Below are 23,620 nucleotides of genomic sequence, written 5' to 3' on the forward strand. Positions count from 1 at the left end.
TTGGTGGATCTTCTTTTGGAGCTTTTTTCCCCCCTTTTCCTCTCCATACCAGGGAAATTGACTGAAGGATAGATGGACAGCATAGTCAAGACTGTTGCTGTTGGTGAAATCAGTACACTTCAAAAGTAGCTTTCAGTAAATCTCTTCACCTATTAAAATTGCTGCTGTGTCTTCAGAGGATGTTGGAATATTTCTCTTCTTTGGAACTGTTTCCTGAAGGGAGTAGTGCAGCTCTACTTTTCACCTCCATGCATTCAACTCCCTGCCTGCTGATCAGGTGGGATTGACTACGTAGCTGGATGAAATGTTACTCTACACCACTAGCACCAGCAACTCTAGTTTCCTGGGAAACAAGTGCTTTCATTAGTGCTAAGACTGTATTGTAGGCAACAAACTATTCTTACTGTTAGTGAGTAAGCATTCCTTATTACATAAAAATAGAGCCCTGCAATTTGGGAGAAATTATCACACAATGAATTACCAAACTGATGGATAATTTGCAGTGTGAGAGCTTTTTTATTCTGTATGGGTGAAGTAAATGCAGAAAAAACACATTTGTGAAGGGGAAGAAAAAATCCCACAGCTCTGTAATCCTTGTAAGTATGGTACTGGGGGGTAAAAATTAATAAAAACAATCTGCAACCTGCAGCTATTCTACGTATTCAAGCTACTGTTCCATTTCAAGTGCTTATAATAGTTTATGAATTCAAAGATATATGTTTGGTTTTTTTTTTTATTTTCTGTTACAGATCTGGAGTCCTTACAAGCAGCCTGACTGCACAGGGGACCTGGATGGTAGAATTGAGGATGATTCACGTTGCCTCTACACTCATGAAGAGTACATCAGTCTTGTGCTGAACAGTGGTAGTGGTTTGTCCCATGATTATGCCAACCAATCAGTCCAGGAAGATCCAAGGATGATGGCCTTTTTTGACTCTCTGGTGCGCCGGGAGATTGAGGGCTGGAGTTCTGATTCAGACAGCGACCTCAGTGAGAGCACAATCCTGCAGCTCCACGCAGGAGTGAGTGAACGCTCCGCTTACAGCGAGTCGGAGTCCTCCACCTCTGTGCATCACTCCCCACCACACGGGGCTGAAGAGTCTGAAGAAACTGCCTATAACTTAAGGGCCTTGAGATCAACTGCATCCCCCCCAGCCAGAGAAGACGTGGCTTCCCGTCAGCAGAGGCTCTCTGCACTGAGAAAGTATCAGGACAAACGTCTCCTGGCCCTTTCCAATGAGTCTGACTCTGATGACAATACCTGTGAGGCAGAGCTAGATACAGACCTTTTCCCACGGCCACCATCTCCGAGTCCTGAGGAGAATGAATCCAGCAGTTCCAGCAGCAGCAGCAGTACAGAAGATGAGGAGGAGCTGAATGAAAGACGCACATCGATGAGGCAACGCAACGCACTGAGGCGCAGACAGAGGGTGCAAAAGGAGGAAAGGACTAGCACTAACACAGAGAATGTAACCCCTTACATAGGTGAGGACATATATGATTACCCCCAGATCAAAGTAGATGATCTTTCTTCCTCTCCAGCTTCTTCACCAGAAAGGAGTTCAGCCAACAAAGAAGTTCTTAAAGAAAGGACGTCCCCTTGTTCAGACAGTGAATCAGTGGAGAGAAAGATTTACAAAGCTTACAAATGGCTCCATTATTCTTACATATCATATTCAGCTAGTAAAGATGGTGAATCCTCCAGAGGAGATGGAGAAAATGATGAAGGGAAACCAGGAACCAGTGGAAGGCACAGTGCAACACGCTCGCTAACTAAGGAAGATGCTAGGAACTTAAGTTCTGTAGTTCCTCAGGGTTCCTCAGCTCTTTCTGCTGAAAACCACAACAGAGAAAATTTAAAAGAATGTGGTGGGATAGAAAATTCTAGTAATGGTCAAGCTCATGACTGTGACAATCAGCGGCGGACAGAGGGTCAAGAAAACACATCGGAAGACACGAGCAGTGGAGGTGTAGAGCATTCTTTCGAGACTAAAAAGCTCAATGGTAAAGCTAACTGCAAAGGGCTAAATAGCTGTACAGAAGAACCTTGCATTCAGACCACAGGACTTGTGGAACAGAAAAATAGCCAGAACTGTCAACCAGCACCAAGCCATCACTCAGTGGTCCCTCCGTTCTCCGCTGTTGCCATCTGTAGCATGTCAGGTCACTGCTCCAGAAACCAGACTGATGGCAGTGAGGAGAGGAGCTTCGACCCCTCCTGCGTTAACCACAATAATGGCCACTTGCATCTTCACCCTCCATGCTTCAACAATGGACAGAGTTTTGGAGAGCAGGAGTCTGTCACGCAAGGACTACAGGTGCACTCAAATGCTGATAATGGCAACCTTGTACAGGTGGGTGTGACCTTGCACAGAGACTGCTGCCTGTCTGAAACTGACTCCAACAGCTACAGTGTGAGCACAAGAGAGGATACTGCTGACCTGCATCCCGCGGGCAGTGAGAGCACTCAATCTCTTGGAGGACTGAAAAGACACAGAGCGGAGTTGGAAGATGCAGATTCAGAGAGTTCGTCTTTAGAAAAGAAGTTAAAAACATGATAAATGCAAATGTCTGTCGTAGTGTGCACTCTCTCAGAAAGAAAAGGAAAAAGAAAGTATTAAAGGCACATAGAGCTTGGGTCTGAAACATTGCGTTTGATTCTCCATTCCATTCTTCAGTGGGTCTGTTTTAGATTGCCAGTGGTTCATGCTGTACAAAAATCCAACTTGCTCCTTAATGAGACTGAGTCTAGTGTACCCATACAAGGTTCTGTTTAAAGTAAATCCTTATTAAGATGGTTGACTGAATAATTCTTGTGTGAACATGTGTCATTTGTTCAGCCAGCCAACCAGGATAACTCCTTTAAAGTTTAATTGTTCTTCTGAAGAGGAAGTTTTCCATACTGACACTACATATTGCAGGCTGAAGAATGGTGGAATTAGGTCACACTGCTGGTAGATCACACAATTAGGGTGTGTTTCTTATTGAGGAAAACAGGGAAGAAGTGTTTCTGGGTCCTTTATTCTGCTTCAGAAAGTAAAGAAATGCAACCATTAGGGAGGATATTTTCAGAACTGGATGGTATCTTCAGAGATGATTCTTCATAAAGCACTTACTTCTGATACAGTACAGTGACATTATTTTTATGCCAACAGAAAAGCTGTAGGAAATGAGCTTCTTTCCAAAACCAACTTTAGACTGTTCCCATGGTGACATTCGATTTTGTGGGCTTTTTTTAAAGAAAAGAGCTGAATAACACAGTGTCATCACTATATAGAAGTATGACTGTTGGCAAGAGGCAGGTATTATGCTGTAGACCTTATTCTAATCAAGGGCTTGTAAAAATCAGGCATTGAAACATGCCTTGCTGTGATCTTAACACATAGAGATTATTTTTCCTCATTACTATTATTATTATTATCATCATCATCATTATCATTATTATTATTATTAAGAGAATGGTTTTGGGTGTTGGGATATATCTTGATTGTGCCCACCCTTCCCCCATGTTCTTACATTTGGGAAGCAGTAAGCCAAACAGAAAATAGCTGAAGTATGGATAATGTAACTGATTCATGTTAACAGCAACATTTGGTAAAGTCTGAAAAATGCTTTTTTAGCAGTTTTTGCAGCCCAAACCAGGTTGGGATTGCAGATCAGGGTTGGTTTTCCACCACTGTGCTGCTAATATTTGAAATTGGAGATGGGTGGATGTATTCAGCAGAGTTCTGCATATAAGGGAGAGCTTCAGGGAACTGTCCCCAAATGTGGGGAGCCTGGGTGTTCAAGTCTGGCAACCAGAATTTGCACAGGAGCACAGCTCTTGCTGCCAAGAACTGGAGTACTCTGTGGTGGACACAGTTGTTTCTTGCCAGGGCTCTGTGAGTGGAGTATCTGGTGAGTCATCTCAGTTCTGGCATGCTGGAATTGGTGGAATTGCTCTTGCTTCCCTAGCAACAAGGTAAGAGGAGTCACTGTGTGAAGGGAAAACAAACCATCTATAAAGGACACAAAATCTACATCTATGTGCAACAGAAAAAGAGGCTTCTTTGAACCCCAATCATTTTCAAAGGCTTTCAAGCCCATTACTGAGGAAGGGTTAGTTTATTTTAAGGAATTGGAAATTTTTGCTTTCAATACAACTCTAGCAGTACCTTGCTGTAGAGCAGTGGCCTCAGAATAATTATTTCATATCCCCAACTCTCTTAGGTACCTTAGGAAAGTAGGAAAAAGCCCTGTTAAAACAGTGAAGGAGCACTTTGGAAAGGATGCTGTGGGGGATAGGTGTGGGAGGGAGAGTGAAGAACACGACCTGAAACATTGTCTTACAGCTACTGTAAGCAGTCTGTCATTGGCTGTCTGCCCACACTGGCTCTGCTTTTCTAGGTGAGAAAGGCAAAGGGATGTTTGCAAACACAGGCAAAAGTGGCATCAAGAGCAAGCTCTGATACATTGTTATCTTATTGAAAAAATTGTTCTGTACCTACTATATTGTACACCCCTGCAATCAAGATCACTATAGGGGTGTTTTCATTAGTTGTATAAACATTTTACTGTAAATTCTGGGGTTTAGCCAAGATCTTGGGGTTACTGAGTCAAAACTTTATTGGAAAATTTTCTCATCCCTCACTTCTAGTGAGTGAGCATCTCTACTCTTCTTTGACATGGTCATCTTTTGCTGGTGTTTTCCCAAATGCCTGGTGGTCTCACTTTCTGTTTCTTTTGTTTGTTCTAAAAAGCAGAATAAAAGCTCCCAGACTTGTTACAGAATCACAGAATGGGAAAGGTTGGAAGAGACCACTGGAGGTCATCTAATCCAACTCCCTGCTCCTGTACAGGCTCTGGGCTTAAAGGATTGCTGTGGTTTCCCCAAAGAAAACCTCCCATGCTGTCTGCATTCTTGTTATTTCTAGTTTCTGTCAGGCAGGAGGAGGAAGGCAAACTGCAATCTTAGCCTTTTGCTCACAGGAAATTTCAGTGCACGCAAGAACTGCAGCTTCTGAAGCAGTGCATTCACCTCCTCACGTAACTGAAGTTATCAGCATTAGGCAGCTCCATTATGTGGTAAAGTACCCCAAAAAAGCAAGCCAGGAGGCAGCAGCATGTCCCTTTCAGGTAGCCAACACTGAGAAGAGGTGCTCTGTGCAGGCTGCTTCACTCTGTCATTGATCCTATGCATTTGCTCTCCACCCCCACACTGGGTTGCTCGTCCTGCTGTGTGCCCACAGTTTCCATCTGAGTTCTGCTGTGTGCTTGGAATTGTCACTGCCTACTTCTGGGGAAAGAGTAAACTGTTGGGTGGAAAATCTTACTAATTTATCGGAAGAGATTTTACCTTTACTAATAATCTGCCATGCACTTAAAACCAAAAAGGCTGTGTAAATATTGAACTACCCTGTTAGTCACTATTTGCTTACCATGCAGCTTGTTATGGCAGGAAATTTGCTAGGCCACCTTGTACAGTTCATGTCCAGAGAACCTTATCAGTGGAGAAGAAAAACCCTCCCTTACATCTCCCCAGAACATGTTAGACAGAGAAATACTGATTCTTAATGAAGTTTTCTTATATTTCTACAAGGTCACAGACTGTATTTGCTTATTTCAGCTTTCTCTGTTTAAAGAGAGAGTCAAAGCTGACTCTTCCTCTGAAGAGCAAGCATGAGGCTTGTCTGACCTGGGGTATTAGCTGCTTGTAGAGATGCAGGAGGACATGAGATCTATCAGCCAAAGTTCATTTGAGATTTTCCCAGCTCTCCAGTGAACAGTTTACCAAAGCTGGTGAGTCTTCTCCAAGGTGAGTGGCTCAATGAAGATGACACTTTGCTGTTTAGAAGCAGCTCTCACAGACTAAGCATGAGCAGAAAGACACAGCTGTCTCGAGAAGGCAAGAGCACAGGTTTTTACCAGTTGCTTGCAGAAAATTCTGAAATCCAGCCTGCCTCAGCTGGAGTAACAAATGGGAAGGACAACTTATTTCAGAACCTTTCCTCCAAAATTTGCAGTGGATTTTTTCCTGCTAATTTTCATAACAGAATAAGTGACTGAAACCTAATCTCTGCTTATAACCTATGTCACTTGGTAGCTGGGAAATTACTGTTCCTCAAAGACATATAGCAGATAAATGTGGTTAGGTCCACTTCTGAGGTCTTGTACTTGCCTGCATTGTCACATCCTCGTGAACACATAGAGGTCTCTTGCTCACTGTGGCCATCACAAGCTGATGTGGCTTGATATTACTGAAATCTTGGGCTGCTTTCATTTGCAGTTAATTTATTTTGCTGTTTGTGGAAGAGAGCAGTACCAGATTGTTGTTACTACCCCATTGAGTTAAAATGCTCTGCATTAGTGAGTTTTCATCTCCTTTTTACAGGCACTGGTACTGGCAGAGGTACCCTGTCCACGTGATGTTTTCTCTCCTTTTCAGCCACTCAGATTATCTGTGTGTCTTTGTCAGACCTGGGAAGCTCAGGGCTGTGCTGCAGGATCTTGAGAGTACCAGAGAAATGCAAATGGTTGCAACAGCACATGCACATGGTTCTTCAGGAATTCTTCAATAAACTAATCCTAGCACATACATAATTTATAAAACACATCAGCACACTCCTGCAGCTGTGTCAGGATGCACTAATTAGCCCAGCTAATGCTCTACTCTTATGAGCAAGAACTCTGTTTCAAACATCTGAGAAAATGGCAATTCTCGAAGGGGAAAAAAAAGAGAAAAGAAAAACCACCACCACCCCCCTCTCAGTAAAAAAACCCAAACCAGCATCCCACTGGTTATTGGAGGCTCCAAGTTTGCCAAAGTTTTCTTCAGTGATTGTGTAGATCAAAAGCAGATAAATCCCAGATGTCAGTGTGTTCTGTGATCAGAGGAAATAATTTTAATTTGATGTTTCTACTTTGCCTGATTGAAGTCAAGGACTTGAACTTGGGCTTCCTACCTTTCACTTGGGCATCCAAAGCATCAGCCTACTGCATTATTCAGGATGGGGTTTGTTCCTCTTTTGTCTGAAATGCAAAGGGAAAAGAAAATAGAAGCAGTTCCTTCCACGGTTCCTGAGTTCCAACACACAAATACCTGGAGCAGAGCCTCTAGCCCAGCCCTGCTGGTTTATGGTTTGGTGAGAAAATGCTGGAGGACCTTTTCTCCCTTCTCCACCTTGTGTGATCTTTGTTCCAGAGAGCAGATGGAGATGCTGACACAGCTCGGTATGTTTACCACTGTCTTGAATGTGGGAGAATGATCCTTTCCAAATCGGGTGGTGTGGGTATGATTTTTTTTATATTATTATTTAGTTGTAGATACATAATACCTACCTCCTGAGTTGCCTGGCCAAGTCAGTGAGCTGTTTGTTCTGGGATATGGCTGGCAAGCTCAGCTTCTCTGTCTCAGGGATATTTTCCCATTAAGTTCTAGTCTTGCATGGTCTCATCAGCAGCTCTGGCATTGCTTTGCAGATGTAGGTTGGCACTGTTGCAGCGTCCAGAGCTGATCAGAGTTGTGCCTTTGCTGAAGCTGCCGTTTGCACTCTGGCTGCTTGGAGCTATGTGGAGCAAATGAGTAAAAATGCCCCTATAAGCATGCAAAAAATGCCAGTATTGGAACTTTTGAAGGGGGAGCAAGCAGGTCCATCGCAGCCGGATGGTGCCTCTGGCTATGTCTAGCACTTCTGTGACTGGATGCTACGGGAGTTGCAGGTTTCCAGGTGTAATGTAGTCCCAGCACTATTTTACTTCACAAACCACAGCTTCTTATTAGCAGCATTAACAGCTCCTAGGTACCTCCAGGGCTCACCTTCTGGCCATTCCTAAATGGTCAAACCACATGACCTTTGGGAAGGCCTTATGTGTCACTGTCCTGCTTCCAGAACAAAGGCTGAAAAAAAAGTTGCTTCAAGGAAAGCCTAATGCATATTTTCAAAGAGCTTTAGTTCAGCACTTAAAGGTTAAATACTCATGAGATACATTTTGAGCTCTTTAAAATGTGGCTGTGTGGCAGAAAAGGAAACAGCATGAGCTTCAGAATCGAATTCTGTCCGGAAATAGGAAAGGAGTTTAAATGTATTTAAAAACAAACAAACAAGCCCCTCATACCCATTAAATTTTGAATAGAAGTTCATTGCCTGCTTCAAAGAGTGACTTCTAAAAGCCTCAGCAGTAAGTTAACAGAATTGACTTCTCACTCTTGAAATTGACAGCTGAAACCCACTGATCTGAAGAAGCCAAAAAGCCACAGCAGGTCTCACATCACTCTCTTGACGGGCCTGCCACATGCTGTTACCCAGTTGGGGTCACTCTTCCATGGACAGCCAGCGTGGCTGTCAGCAGCAAGGCTGCCCCAGGCTCTGACCAGCTGATCCTGCCTTGTTTTTTTCTGCAGCTGACTGGTTTAGCTTCATATTGCCTGGGATGTGCTGAAGAAAACCCGAAGTGCTTTCCTCTAAGGACCTTAGTTGATGTCTGCCTTTGGATCTTGGAGGGAAGGCCTGGGGCTATGTTTCAGGGTGATCTTTTTGCAGCCTATTAAAATGAGGAAAATAAATGCATCCTTGCAGGAGGAACAGAGGAGTACAAGACATGAGCCTCCTCTGACTTACTCTTTCCCTTCCTGAGATTTCTACTTCTCCTCCAGGGGTCTTGTACATTTTTCTCGTCTCTAGAACCTGGAGAGACTTCCAGTGTTGGATTGCTAGAAAGCAAAAAATGAAACTTCATAATTCTGCTTTAGTGGCACTTCCAGTATATTACAGCCAGACCTGGCATTTCCTGGCTTGGAATTATATCCTTGAATACAATTTTCTCCAAAGCATAAACAAAGTCTGCTTCCCACATATCTAAGCTTTGGAGGGAGAGAAAGGAGAGATAGTCTAAGCTCCAACAGTCTGAATGAAAGGATGTACAAGTTTAAAGCTAGTTATAAGCCCCCTATTCCCAAAGTTTGTATTACACACATACCCCAACTCTGCAGTGCAGTGCACTTATCTGCATGCAGGGATGACAGCAGCAGAAGTCCTGCATCTCCTTTAATTCAGGGACTGAGGGTGCTTCAGTCTGTCTGACAGGGCAGATCTCTAGTCTCTCCATAAATAAGCTTTTTTTAGCTCTACATGTTTCTGATGATGTGGAAGATTTATTTTTGATCTGGGAAAGTCTGTAGCAATGTTTTGAATTCCTGAATGGCTGACTGAATGATCATCTATCTGAGGAACACTGGAAGCAATTTGCAGCCTTAGATGGAGATTTTTATTTACTTACACATTCTTTTAAAGTCAAAACTTTTGCAGTTCGTCATCCAACTCAAGGGCTCTTCAACTTTCATCTCCCTTCTGTTTTCCAGCTTTCTCCTTCCCTCTACTAATAACCTCCACTAATGATACAGATGCAAAAGGTACAGATCATTTGTGACCCATCTGCCCAACAGTTAATGAACATGCTGGGACAGTAGACCATCTTGCTAGAGACACACAAATTGCAGCAGACAGCAGGAAAAATGGCTCATTAATCTACGCTCTGAAGTTGAAAATCTGCAAAAACATGGGAAGGTCTCAGTCTGAGTGACACATCTTGAGGTCTCCTACAGCTAGGCCTGAAACATCTTTGATGTTTCTCCAGTTTTATGCTATCGTCTCCAAAGCCAGTGTTTGTTTCCAGTCCAAGGGTAAGCCTACTCTAATCTTACTCTTGCCAGATGAAAATTATTTCAGAACTTAAAGTCAGTGTATTGCTTAGCTGATTACATTTCTGAAGTTTAAACCAAATTAAATACTCAGCTGATCATACTATACAATTATAGTGCCTTAAGGAAAGGATTTAATTTGTCTACAGCTGGGAAACAAAAAAACCAAACCAACCAACCAAACAAAAAAAAAAAAATATCCCCAAATATTTTAAACTACAAATTCTGAGTAAAAAGGAAGCTGATGCTTGCATAAGCAGCTGAGATCTGCTACTATGAAACTGCTGCAGAGGGGAAACCTCCAGGACCTGCAGGCAGTCCTGTGCTGCTATGTGAACCAGTTCAGCTTCCAAAGTTCATGGAAAGCTGACAGGTTTGTGCTTGTTCACTCAAAAGGAAAGCCCCAAAAGGAGCATTTGCAGTGTTTGGTGGTAGCCAGGCTCAAAGAGGGGTGCTGTGACTCCTCCTGTCACCAGTAGCTACTGAGGGAACTCTTAGAATCACAGCATGGTTTGGATGGAAGGGACCTTAAAGATCATCTTGTTCCAACCCCCCTGCCACAGCCAAGGACACCTCCCACCAGACCAGGCTGCTCAAACCCCCATCCAATCTCGCCTTGAACACCTCCTGGGATGGGGAAACCACAAATTCTCTGGGTACCTGTTCCAGTGCCTCACTACCTTCACAGTAAACAATTTCTTCCTAATATCTAATCCAAACCTACCTTCCTTCAGTTGAAAGCCATTACCCCTTGTCCTATCACTACATACCCTTGTAGAAAGTCCCTCTCCACATTTCCTGTAGCCCCCTGAGGTCTCCTCAGACTTCCCAGACTGAACAACCCCAACTCTGAGAGTTTCAGCCTTTCCCGACAGGAGAGGTTCTCCATCCCCCTCAGCATCCTTGTGGCGCTCCTCTGGACTCATTCCAGCAGGTTGAGTCCTTATGCTCAGGGCCCCAGAGCTGGATGCAGCACTACAGGTGGGGTCTCACCAGAGCAGAGCAGGGTAGGGGGGGAGAATCCCCTTCCTCACCCTGCTGGCCACAGTACCTGGTAACTCTTCCACAAAAGCATTGCCCCATGGAGGAGTGATTCACTGGGAAAGGAGGGGCAGGGAGTTACCAGGACTTCAGTTCCCTGCCTCACCAATTCCACTTGTTATGGCATCTTTGCTTGTGATATCAGGATGTGAAGAGCTCGTTTCACTGCTGCTGATAGCAGCCTATCATGCAGCTGCCTGTGTAGCTGTGGCTTCCTTCCACCCAGCCCTGATTAAAAGCGGTTTTAGGATGTTGCCCAGCAAAGTCCAAATACCACACTGAGACAGCTGGGTACTGTGTGCAAATAACTAAATAACTGTTTAGTGCAATACAACAGGGTACTGGTGATTTGCAAATGCACTTGGGTTCAGGGGCAGTAAAAGCACAAATAAAGTACATATTTACAATTAGCAAACAGTGAAAAGGGGAAGTTCACTGCAATAAATATGAATTAGAAATGAGGAAATATGGGCAAGCAATGAGGGAAACACACATCCCAAGGAGCAAAAAAAAAAAGGAGTATAGGGCAAGTAAGACTATTTGGTCAAATTTGGATCAGAAGGAACCTGCTGTTTTCCCAAGAGCTGAAAGTGCAGTTTGTCTGCAGTAGCACAGGGTGGGCAGGACCCTGAGGTGAGCTGCCCTGCCCCCAGGAAAGCCAGTGAGCAGCTGTGGCTCCTGTTCCTTCAAACCAACAGGAATGATAGTTTGCACTTGGGAGTTTTCAGCTAACCACACCAGAGAGACCTCTGAACTGCTAATATAGTGTGGGGGGTATTAACAAGCCTTCCTGCTCAGGAAAGCTCTGGGGGTCTGGGAAGCAGCCATGGAAACAGGATGACCTAATTCCAGTCCCACTGGCTTGCTTTCAGTGCCAACAGAATGAAGATTTGACATGAAGCAAACGCTAAAAGAGAAGCAAGAAAATATCATCATGGCTAATTAAATAGTGCAAACTGATAGGGAATGGTGTAGGAAATGGGTTGTGTTGACTAAGCATATTTTCAGGTTCAGCTGATAAATGGAGAAGTTGCAATAATACTTGGGCTACTGGAGAGGTGTTTTCAGTGTCCTAGGGCCCAAGCATTGTCTATTAAACCAGAGCAATCCACATTCAGTGTATTCATCATTAATAAACATTAACCCCAAGCAGCAAATCATTAGTGACACTTTTAGTGGACAGCAGGGCCTCAAATGGGTACTGATACATCTATCAATGTCTTTATTAATGGCTGGGCAACACGCACAAGGGTGACTACGTCCTTTGCAGCCTGTATTACAAGCAGAAAAGATAGTCAGTGAGAACAACGTGGCTCAGCAGCCAAGCAGCCTGCCCCAGATCAGGCCCCAGATCAGGCCCTGATAAACCTGGGCCACTTGGGTATGGGAAAAAACCAGCCAGAAAAGCAAGGATTTGTATGGTTGAGGGATATAAAAAAGACGAGTCAATGCTACCTTTTCCTAACACCTTTTAGGATAATTAGGTGAAACCAGACGCCAAGCAGTTTCCACCCTCTGTGTGTTTCACTGCTGTCTGTTAATCGGCGCAGCACAAGTCAGAGCTGGGACTTCTCACAGAGGGAGCAGTTTTCCCACAGCGCTGTGCCTGGGTGGCTGTGTGATGCCAACACTTCTGCAGGTATTCCACTGACACGTGAGCAGTGCAGACATTTGTCCCTGTAATCTTGTACTGGACAGCCCCCACTTCCTTCTGGAAGTTAATGGTGCAGTGCATAATGCTCTGCAGAGGTAAATCTGCACCTACCTGATGTACTGGAGAGGCAAGCTGAGAAACTCCTGAAAAAGCATTTCAATTTTTTTTTTCAGGTAACTACTCTGCATGCATCCTTCAGAAGCTACATTAAGCCCACAGGTGCCATTCCTAAAGTACTGCAGCTGACTGGTCCAGTTTCCTGCTTTTTAACTAAAGTGAAAGCCATATTTGCCTTGTGTATAAAGACAAAAGCCCCTTTCAGCTCTTAGCTCTTTGCTAAGGCAAAGAGTGATTCTTTTTGCAGTTTAAGCAAAGGTTGTGATTCTTTTTGCAGTTTCTCTCCACTGTTCCCCTACCCCTTGTGCTGCTGAGCCCTGCTCTGCTGAGCAGCAGCTGGGCCATCCATGCCAGCAGCACCCTGCTGGGCAGCAGCAGAACCTCACCAATGCTAAATGACCAGACAAGGAGATGGGAGAGCCCAGCATCAGGGCTCTGATCTCATCATTGTGTCCTTCTCTGAGGAGCTGCTCAGAGCACTGTGCTGAGACCATTTCTTGTTAGCTCGATCATTAATGTTTCCAAGTTTATGAACACAAACAGCTCTTTGGAAAACAGGCATGGGGGCATCTAGTTCTGCATGGCAAGAGTAAGGAAGGATGGGATATACCGATAGTTTGGTTTCACAGTCTGTTCTCATATACTTATGAAGTGGTATTTGAGCTCTTTGAGAATTAACAAACTAATTCACTAAACAGTCATGCTGTTGTTCACTGGGTTTGTTATCTATGAAAAGTAGCAGCAGCTTGAGGATTTTGCTCCAAACACTTGGGTTTTGCTTAAGGTGGTTCTTGATTACCTTCAACAAAGTGAACTGATTTAAGTTCTCTTCTCGTGAAAAGTATGATGGGGGAGCTGATTTATTCAGTCAGAGAATTCATCATTGCATAAACAGAGGAAGAGGCTGAATTAGCATTAGTGAAAGATCTATGAATGTTCCTGGAGTAATGTTATTACTTTAACTCAGAGAGTTGACTCTGGGGCTTGGCTTTTTCTCTTTTGCTTTGTAGGAGTTTCCAGTGGATTGCTTTGTGATGAATAACATCTCAGTTGTTCTTCTTTTCTTAAATAAATCTAATTGTGCTTTTTCCATGCAGGAAATTGAATCAAATTACAGGTATCACTCATTCATCCTTTTATAACTCCTGTAATATTAGCAAGACAATGTCCTGCTGGTGAAGAAAGCAGTGTGCTTGGCCCTGGGCAGTTGGTAGAAGATAGAAGCATCTGATCAAATTACTCAGCTTCTCAAAGAAACAATTTTTAGAGGATGTCAATGATTATAATTTCCCTACCTGGTTCCATCCATCTTGTTCCTAGCCATGGAAAATCACCATGGCAGAGGAATGATGCTGGACAGGGGGATATGGCTGGTGCTTAGCACAAGGATGCCACCAAGACAGCCAGCTGGGATAACTCATCAAAGCAAGTGCTTGGTAGTCTCACACATTTCTTGGATTCTTCTACAGGGCTTAAAGCATGTCATCACATACGTCCTGAATTATGTATGAACCGCCGCTTGGACAGAGCATATCTGTATAACCACAGTGTTATCCCCCCGCCTCCGGGCTGCCGGCTGCGCCAGATGGGAAACGTCTGCTCTGCACAGCCCAGCTGCGCTTGTCTTCCTCCACACTGGGGTGGCCTCCATCCCACCAGAGGTGCTATAGAAGGGGGAAAACTCAGGTGTGAGCATCGCACCGGGACAAGTGTTTCCATCTCTCCATCCTGCCCTGGCCAGCTTCCCCTGGTGTTTAGTACCACACTGGCCCTGGGGCACAGGTGGCAGCCCCAGAGCATCAGGGAACTGCAGCGTGGTAGGTCTTGGACCACAATGGTCACAGGTAGCTGGTGAGGATGGTTCCTGACTCCCCCAGTGGGGGGCCTGGCTGAGGCCTGCTGAGAAGCTGCTGCTTGGGATTTTATGCAGCTGTGGTAGTAGGGAGGGGGAGAGGGCTGGACCACCAGCATGGTGAATTGGTAGCAGAGTGGGTGCAGATCCTGTGCTCAGTACTGAATTAGCAGTGATGGTCTCTTCTGTCCTTTGGGCAGGCAGGATTGGGGCTCCCGTCCCCAACACCTGCACTGGCATTCACCCCGGGCACTCTGCAGCCACAGTGCCATCTGCCACAGGCAGCTGGGAGCAGTGTGCTTGCACTCAGGCTGGAGCACACAGAGTCTCGGGAAACAAACCATCACTGGCCGAGGGCTGGGCCTGGTGTCTTTAGAAGTGGGTTTGTGGAGAAGCAATGCAGGGCTGCACCCATGGAAGTGGATTCCAGACAACAAATGTGGTCACAGTCCAAGCTCCTCTCCTCACCTCTCTGCAGGGGACACAGTCAAAAAACATCAAATCTCCTAGAGATCTCTACCTTTATTCCTTGTGCAATGCACCCTGGAAGTCTGTAAAGTATGTGCAGGTCTGGGGCTGCCCAACTTACCTGCAGGGCTGGTTACCCTCAGCTGTGCAGACTGACTCCAGCTCCATGTGTGCTCAGACAGAGCACATCGCCAGCAGACAGGCTCAGCACCCCCTTCCCAAGCAGGGGGCTCTTCCTTGCTAGTCCCCAGCCCTGGGGAACTGACCCAGCCTGCCCCCAGTTCTCTGTTTATTTCAAGTTTTATAGCTTTAGAAAAATTCCTGTCTGATGATCTAGGTCTATTTACACCCCACTGCTGTGTAGTAACATTCCACCAGTGCTAAGCAATATTTCATTCAGGGACTAAACTTGCTGTCTGAGTTCAGAAGCTCTTCATCACTGTGAGAGCAGATCTCTCAAAATCTATCTCAAATATTTATCTATTGCATCATGTCCAGAAAATTACAATCTGGACCTCTTTTTGGACTAGAGAACTGTGAAAAACACTGCCTGTTTCCCTGGGCCTCTTCTTCACATGCAGCTAAACTCTCTATCTATGTCCCTGGGAGCTGTGGAGAGTCTGGATAACGGTGATGATGGCAAAGAGTTACAGCTTTGTAAACAAGGACATGCAGGGAAAACAGTTAAAGGTAGTTCCACAGATCTGCCAAAAAAAGGAGGGATTGGAGTCCTGGGGCATTCCTGAGCCAGCTGCTATGGTTGTTCCCATCTCTGACTGTTATGTAGGTACTCTGGTGTCTGACCTCAGTCTCTGCTGGACAAATGTCTACAGCACTGGGCTAAGAAGAATCTTGTCTTCAGTAGGAGAGGAAAGAATGAAAAGTCTGGGACTGGTAACTTAGGCAAGAAGATTGAATACAACACGGGTCGTGGTAGCTTGAGAGTTTATGAGATTCAGGAAACCTTACAAAAGAACAAGAGTGACTTACAGTATGTGATGGTTTCACATCTGCCTGACTACACAGTTCTCCACTTCCCTCTGAGCTGCTGTGCTGGGACTGCTGCCAGACAAGGTAAACCTCAGGCTTCAACCAACATGGTAATTCCCTTGTCCCTTCTGCTAATCATTTTCCACAGCCCTCCTACCTCCCAGGCTATCACCCTTGTCAAGGAAGAGAGGCTAGATAACCTGCAAGAACTGAGTACCCATTCCCTGACTGCTGGTCCTCCCCCACCTCTGCCACCCTGGCTCCTGGTATCAAAGAAGTCTGAACTTGGCCAGATTCCTGCCTAAAGGGAAAATGCCTTTCTCCACAACCAGCTCGGACACCTCTTGTCAGCAGCAATTTCAAATTCACCAGGTAACAGCAATAACGAAAGTCCACACCCAAACTGCAGCCCTGTTTCGCAGGGTCTGGTGCAGGGATGAGCCCCTGGGGATGGAGCTGTGGCTGCAGGAGGGCAGGGTGTGCCCCGTGGGTGACTGTGAGGCTGCTGCTCCCACAGCCCTGCTGCAGGAATGCAGGCAGGCACACCCCCTGCGCTGCCTGGACTCTGGCCGGGGCGAGCTGCCAGCTGGTTCCACAGTCTCCCTCAGCTGAAAGGGTGTGAGGAAATCACAGAGGATCTCTGTGGCCTGTGCCTGAAAACTTTTTCTCTATCTGATGTTGCCTCCTAATAGAATTTGACTGGTCAATACCGGTTAGTATGCCTGGGGTGACAGCATTTTAAAATGGGTGTTGAAAACTCTTTTATGGAGAATTTCCAGCCTGCTTAATGCTCCAGGTGGGAGAAGCCTGGAGGAAAGCCACATGCATACAGCAGTCTAGACATGTTTGATTTCTTTTTGGAATTAAAGAACAGAAGTCCCATAATACCCTCTTTTTTTTTAGCATTCATACAAGTAGCCAATGTAAACAATTCTCTCACTGCCCTGAAATCTGGAGTTGCTCACAGGATGAAGCAGTGACCTACTGAACCTCTGGGAAGAGTAATATTAGCCTCTGTCTGGTGTGCTGCTGCCTTGGCCCAGTGCGCAGCCCCGCTGCCCGAGGCCCAGTGCAGGCGCTCCGGTGCCATGTGTCTCCAGGCTGCTCCCATCCAAGGAGAGGAGATGCACAACGAGGACACTGAACTTAAGGAACCCCCATTACTTAGGCACATAACAAACCATCTGTTCCTTAGATACAGCAGATTCTCCAGCTTTGCTTCAATCCACCTGGAGGGCTAGGCTACCGAGGCCTTGTCCTGGGATCTGGAAGCAGCATTAAATCCCATGTGTTGTATGCAGAGAACATTTTTCCATCACACCTGAGAGCTGCTGCTCATGATGGATTTTGAAGAGCCTACAGACACCTGGTCATGGCAGCAAGCCTCCAGGCTGGCTTGCAGGCAGATGACTGCCACTTAAAGTGGGGTCACTTCTGAGGTTGCCAGTGCCCTTGCTGCATATTGGCTTTCATGCACAAGTGATGGAGTTTCTTGTCACAACACGAACTATTAGGATAAGTGTCAAGGAGGCTCAATTATTGCACTTGCAATCAAACAAGAATGAGGGCTGCTTGTTCTTCTTGAGCTGGTGGTGGTGCTGCTCCTTTGGGCTTACCTAAGCCTTCTGGCTACAATAGTGTTGCCTGGAGTTCTGAGGCTGTCACTACTCCAGATTGTTTTATACAAATGGATATTTTTTCTGGGTTTTCTGTGCCTTTAACTTTGGTTCTGCCTACACACTCATGGTTGGAATTGCATTGAAGAGGCACACAACAAAGAACATGAAGCAGCTGCCCATACATCCTGCTCAGTTTCAAATGCAGTGGAGGAGACAACAGCTGTCCAGGCTAGACTCCTGAGTATGGAAATGGCTCAAAAACAGACAAAATCATATTGAGTGAAAAGATACACTCAGGAGTCAGCCTCTCTGACAGCACAAACAGCCAAAAATGGGGTGACCATATTTTCTCTGTAATGGTAGCATGAGTGTGAGGGACATAACAAATTATTAAATGTGATGAAGGCTGTGTTGCCTTTCAGCTAAGCTCTTGTCCTTTTAGGACTTCAAGATAAAGAACTGGCATTTGGATCTAATCAGGACTTAGAGAAACAGAGAAGCTGATAACATTTCAAGGCTTCAAGCCCTCTGGATTAATTTAATCCCTGTGTAGTTAATTTTACATCCCAAAGATGTTTTGCAGGCTTTTTTTGCAGGCTTTGTTTTTCTTCATGTCCCACCTCAGGCATACATGGTGCTGGTGCTGGTGGGTAGCTTTGCAGAGGTGCTGCATCCCACCACAAGCTTCTAAGTTGATTGACTTCCCTGTGCCCCATTAGCTTAAGAAGGCAACTTGGGGTCCCCTAGACCAAAGGTGCAACCCCAAAAAGAGCAGTTGCTGCAGTTATCATGACTGAAAATTCCTTAGGTATTTCTCTCTGTGCTTCGTTTCCTGCCTTACTCTGGCAAAGCTCCCCGTTTCCATGGTGATGATTTATTCCTCTAAATAGTTTCTATTCAAGAACAATATCATGGGTCCTTCTCTGTTGTTAGTTTAATTAAAAATAACCTACTCTTCTGCTGGCATCAGTTTTGGCTGAAGCAGTTGGAGTTGGACACTGACCTCCAACTTCTCTGACCCGCCCTTGCTCCCACCCAGAGACAACCTTTCTGCCTGCCTGCCCCTCAGTGTAACCCTTGAGGACTGTCCTACTGCTCCTGACCTGTCCTCCTGAGAAATCTCACAAGTGGAGCTAGAAGAAAACGCAGAGAGGAAGAAAGGAGAGAGCAGCTGAGTTCTTGCAGATCAGCCCTACACAGTCCCACATCTGCCCAGGAGTTAAGAGGAGCATGGCACCCTGTGCAACCCTGCTCTTGAGCTTTCCTTTCCACGAGCAAGGAGGCTTGTGATAAATAGGAAGCTTTGTGAGAACAGCATGGCCTGTGATGAAATGGCCTGTAGTGGATCACTCATCATCACAGCCTGGATTTTAAATGAACTGCCAAAGAGGGAGCCTCTCACCTCCTCCCCAGTCCTTGGCTTCCAAAACAGATTTTTTTTTTACTATGAGTGGAACAAGGACTTGTAGCCTGAAAACTGGAAAGAAAAATGTAAGAAAATTAAAAAGCTGAACTGCATATTTGGTAAATCTTAAAGTGTCCATTTTATTGCATAAATGTCTGAATAGGCAGCCTGGTCTCCATACAACAGGTGCCATTTGGTGTTTCTTGGGACACTTCCTTCTTTCTTTGCATAATGAACGAGACAGAGCATCTGGTTTCTCTGCTTCATTTTAAATGCCAGTGCTTATTGTGTTAATATATTTACATTCCAATTTTCTTCACATGTATTAAAAAGGAAATGCCTTGAGGCTCTTCTACATGGAAGCACATTAAAGTGCTTGATTTTTAGGCACCAGTAGCAGATGTACTCAGAGCCTGGAGTTCAACCATGGAGTGAGGAGAACAGACTTTAGGGAATGGAATTCTCTTCTAGGAAAGCAGTTCCTGAATCAATGAAGAAATTTTCTGACTTATTCCATTAAATGCAGCCAGCCTCGGCTTGTGTTGGGAGATGAAAATCTGCCTATAAAAAAGTATGGAATACAACCTTCCAAATGGTCTTTGCTCTGGAGCACAGAACAGCATCGCAGGAATGCCAGGATGCTGGCTAATCCAGAAGGGCAAGTACCAGGTACATTTTCCTCTGTAATACTCAGGCCGTGAAATCTTTTAAAGCAGTTGCAGCACCTTTCAAACATGCAGTGGAACCCATCCTTATAAGGTGGGAAAGCTCCATGTTCTGCTGTTAGAAGATAGGAATGTGAGCTCGGCAAGGATTACTTCACGTGAGCCCTTTATCTGAGCAACTGGTGATAAAACTCAAGAAGTTCACGTGACACAAGAAGAATTTTTCTCTTATCTAAAGGAAGCTGGAGATGTCAAGTCAGAGGTACAATACACAGGATGAGTTACGAGGAGGAAATGATGTAAAGGGGCCAGACAGTTTGGAAATCTGCCTGCTTGCCTGTGTCCTATTTTGTGCCTTAGAGGATTACACTGACATGAATACAATATCAATTTTAAAAATCATTGACTGGAAGCTTGAATCTGTCAGCTGTATGACAAAATTAAAAAATCCAAAGTCCTCAGGACCCTCAAGTGTGCCATCTCTATTTTTGACCTCATCTCTCTTTTGGCCTGTTTTTGTCTATCTTTGACATTGAACTGGGAGAAAGTGAGGGAAGATTTTGAGATAAGCCTTTCAATCTATCAGTTGTCATTTCCCTCATACAATTTTTTTCTGAAAGTAGCACCCTCTATGCCTCTGAAAGTACAGTGGGGGAAGATGCTGTACTATCAAAACAGTTCATTTGCCTCTTACCCGACACCCACAAAGTTTGCCCAGAAGAGATTTTTCAATCATTCAGACCTTGTTTTAAGATGGGTTGTCTCCTTTAAAACCGAAGAGGAAAATGTTATTTCTTGGTATAGAATATAAGCCAGGTGTTAAATTCCATCTATTTCCTCCACATTCTTTCCACAGCCTATCTAGAAACATCCTGTCCCATTTTAAGAGCCTGTGTGGTCCTCAGCTTCTCTTGACACGTCACTTCAGGCAGTGTCTCTCTGCACGCTCCCCGGTTCATCTTGCCATCAAAACCCTCTTGCTTCCATCCCTCATGCCACTGTTCCTGCCTACTTTGTGTTTTACCTCTTCACAGCCTCTCCTTCCCCATGTTTCCTTTTGCCTGGTCTCGGTGCTTGGCTGTAATGCTGCTTTTCAGCACAGTGTGATGGAAAGCCAGACATCAATCATCCCTTGTCTAGTCCGTGGACCCCAGAAAAAGCAGTTACAAGGCAGAGGACTCCCGGTGAAACCAGAGGGCTCTGAGGGAAGGGCCACATGCTCACCTGGTCCCCAGGAAGCATGGACCAAACACTCTCTGTTTGGCCAGGATATCTCCAAAACAAAACCCAGGTACCACAGGAAGAGGTCACCAGCAGTACTGTAGTTTGTGGTGCTGTGAAGCCATGCTATTCAGGCATGGCTTTTTATCGGGAAGCCTCATCCTTCATGAAAAGTTCAGACCATGTTTTTTTTAAAGAACAGCCCTGGGTTATTTTTATCAAAGACAATGTGGCCACTAGAAGTAGCATAACGGGGATCAGCATGATTTACTTTTTTCCAGGACAATGGCCATTGTTCTGGTAGAGCTGAGGACAGTTTGGGCTCTTACCACTTGCCATTTTCATATAAACCAGGGCAAAAAGCAAAACAGAACCTGACTCCTCAGCTGGGCAGAGCTGCAGTGGTTTCTCTATTGCTAGTGTAACTAAAATGTGGTAAAAACACAATCCAGTCTCTCAAGCCAGCAGATAGGATGAAAACGAGAGTTAGTGGAATCCTGCTTTTTTTGGCCTGAGTAGCCTGATGAAAACTGGCCCTGCTCTGAGCTGGCAGCTGGACCTGCTCTCCTCCCAGGGTCCCTTCCAAACTGGATCTCCTGACTGTGCTCAAGAATGACGGACTTCTACTGCCCTGCACAAAAATTTGACTTGAACTTCCACAGACAGTAAATCAGAGTGAGATTCAATATCTTAATTCTATTTTGAATTACAAGCCCAGAACTTGATGTGGTTTTCTGGTTTTGTTTTTCATCAAGCCCAGGGTACCCCTGGTGTGGAGCTCCCCAGCAGCCAGCTCCCTGGTCTAGAGGTTCAGGGAGTGCCTCCTATCTGGCAGTCCATGCATGTGCATGTCCTCCCTGAAGGCTACACCGTGCAGTGGTAGCTCTTTCCAAGACTTCTGTCAGAGCTGGAAGGAGTGAGAGATGTGTCTGTAGCTATATATCCAAATACAAGCCTTGAATTTTTCTCAGTGGGACTACACATAGAGTGAATGCTGCTTCTATTCTTAGAAGGAAGCTGGAAGGCAAGTACTAGTCCTGTTCCTTCTTCAGAGCATCCATCCCAGGCTAATCTGAAAATAGAGACCTTCGCTGGGACCAGGCTGGTCTGAATGCACCCAACAGAAGAGGATGGTACCGATGTGAAGAGTACATGCTCACACATGCAGTTCTGGGCTGTGCTCAGGGGAAACACCCAGGCCAGTAATGACCATGGAGGGCTGGAGATCTCTGGCTTGTGCAGGCAGAGACCAGGGGAAATGGACCTGCTGCCAGGAAGGATAAGTTTGCCCCAAGGAGATTGGTATTTCTGCTGAACCAGACTGGAGAACAGTGGCTGAAATTTTTCATTCATTTGTACCCATCTCTAATTTCTTCCACCAGTGCTCCAGCAGAACTGAAGTCAATTGATGTTTAAAAAGCCCTTGGAGCTGGCTTTTTCTCTCAGGGTGTTTTAGATGTATGCAATACACTGTGACTGTACTCCCAGAAACCTGTTGGATGGGCTGGATTTTGGAAACATGAATGTTAAGTCACAGATAAATGAACAAAGCAGATGAACAGGTACAAGAGAAAATATTGCTGTAAATCCAAGGTGTGCCTTCTCTGTAGCTTTATTTGGGAATCAGGAAGAAACCAGCATTCAGTCCCATTCAAGGTAATGCTAGATTTGGTATTGGGCATACACAATTTGGATCAGGCCCAGACCGTCTTTCTCCCTCCTTTTTTAATTGTTCTTGCCATAATTACCACTATTGTTGTATATAGTTGTGGTTTTTTCCCTTGTGTGCAAAAGCTATGATGCAAATGGGAGTCACTCCCAGAGAGTGCCCAAGGGCTGGGATGCAACTGCCCTGTGATGGGTCATGCTGCAAAATAATAAGGGTCAGGGATTCATTCCAAACCAGATGCCATTGGCAAACATGTTGTGCCATTGCTGTGCTCCAAAAGAAGTGCCAGAGCCCTAAGTCTTGGTCATGCCCCCCAAAAAAATCTGCACAGCTGGGCTGGGACTCACTTCTCTTCTGTTGGGGTCATACAGGAGGGGTTGGACTTTTCTCGCCATTTCTCTCCCTTTTCTCTCCCTCCCAGGGGCTGGATTTTTTCTCCCCTTGTCTTGGGCAAACAAGGAAACTGGCCCTGGACAGGAAACTCAGCAATTGCACAGTGCCGATAAATGTCCAGAGACTATAAACTGGAAAAGCATGGAGAAAACAGGGAGCCTTGTGCTCTGCACTCTGTTTTTCATGTGTAAGGATCTCAGGTGGCAGTCACAAAGAGACTAGATGTCTGCAGACAAGATATTTACATTTATTTTTAGCTAAGGCAATGTAATTTGTGGCTAATGTAATGGTTTACTAAAACAGAATCAGAAAGGAGTGCAGCTATTTATGTCTTTCAGCAAGACCCACACAGCCTGTTCCAGCTCTGCAGCCTCAGCCTAAGCCCCTGGGCAGAGGGTATGAGCACAGAGATGACACAGTGTTGTGAGCTCTGCTCAGCTTTACTGTAAGCAGACACTATTTGAGCATGTTATAAAGTGGCATTCCCATCACCTTAGCCTCATATACTCTCTGCTTTCCTCTCACTGAAGTGAGTGCTATGATGCTAAACTGAACGCAGCACAAGGGAGACCTGGGTATTTTCAAAGTCCAAAATGGAGTCTTACTTGAGTCAGGTGATGAAGAAATACTCATTGATTTTCTACTGTATCAACTGTGTACTTTTTGCTTGTCACACTGTGTGTCCTTCAAAGAATGATGGTTTAGGGATTCAGGGGGATTGAGGGAGATGTTTGGTTACTTTCTCTGCCTTAGCAAAAAACCATCCTTTAATAAAGATCCCAGAAACATTATTAACCCCAAAGCAGTACGTTCCAGAAATTATGAGTATGTGGAACAGAGTCTATGCACA

General features: G+C 45.1%; 1 protein-coding gene across 1 annotated transcript in view; it reads left to right on the plus strand.

Annotated features, from left to right (window-relative positions):
• DCAF5 (DDB1 and CUL4 associated factor 5) overlaps nt 1-2,646 on the plus strand; it is a 70,944-nt gene extending 68,298 nt beyond the window's left edge. The window contains exon 9 of the mRNA XM_041395949.1: nt 750-2,646. Coding sequence (XP_041251883.1) covers nt 750-2,558 — 1,809 coding nt within the window. The 3' untranslated portion in view covers nt 2,559-2,646. The remainder of the gene's footprint in view (nt 1-749) is intronic.
• Nucleotides 2,647-23,620: the final 20,974 nt, after the last annotated feature.

The sequence above is a fragment of the Onychostruthus taczanowskii genome, unplaced genomic scaffold (genome assembly GCF_017590055.1).
Source record: "Onychostruthus taczanowskii isolate IOZ18803 unplaced genomic scaffold, ASM1759005v1 scaffold1, whole genome shotgun sequence".
In the NCBI taxonomy this organism is placed as follows: domain Eukaryota; kingdom Metazoa; phylum Chordata; class Aves; order Passeriformes; family Passeridae; genus Onychostruthus; species Onychostruthus taczanowskii.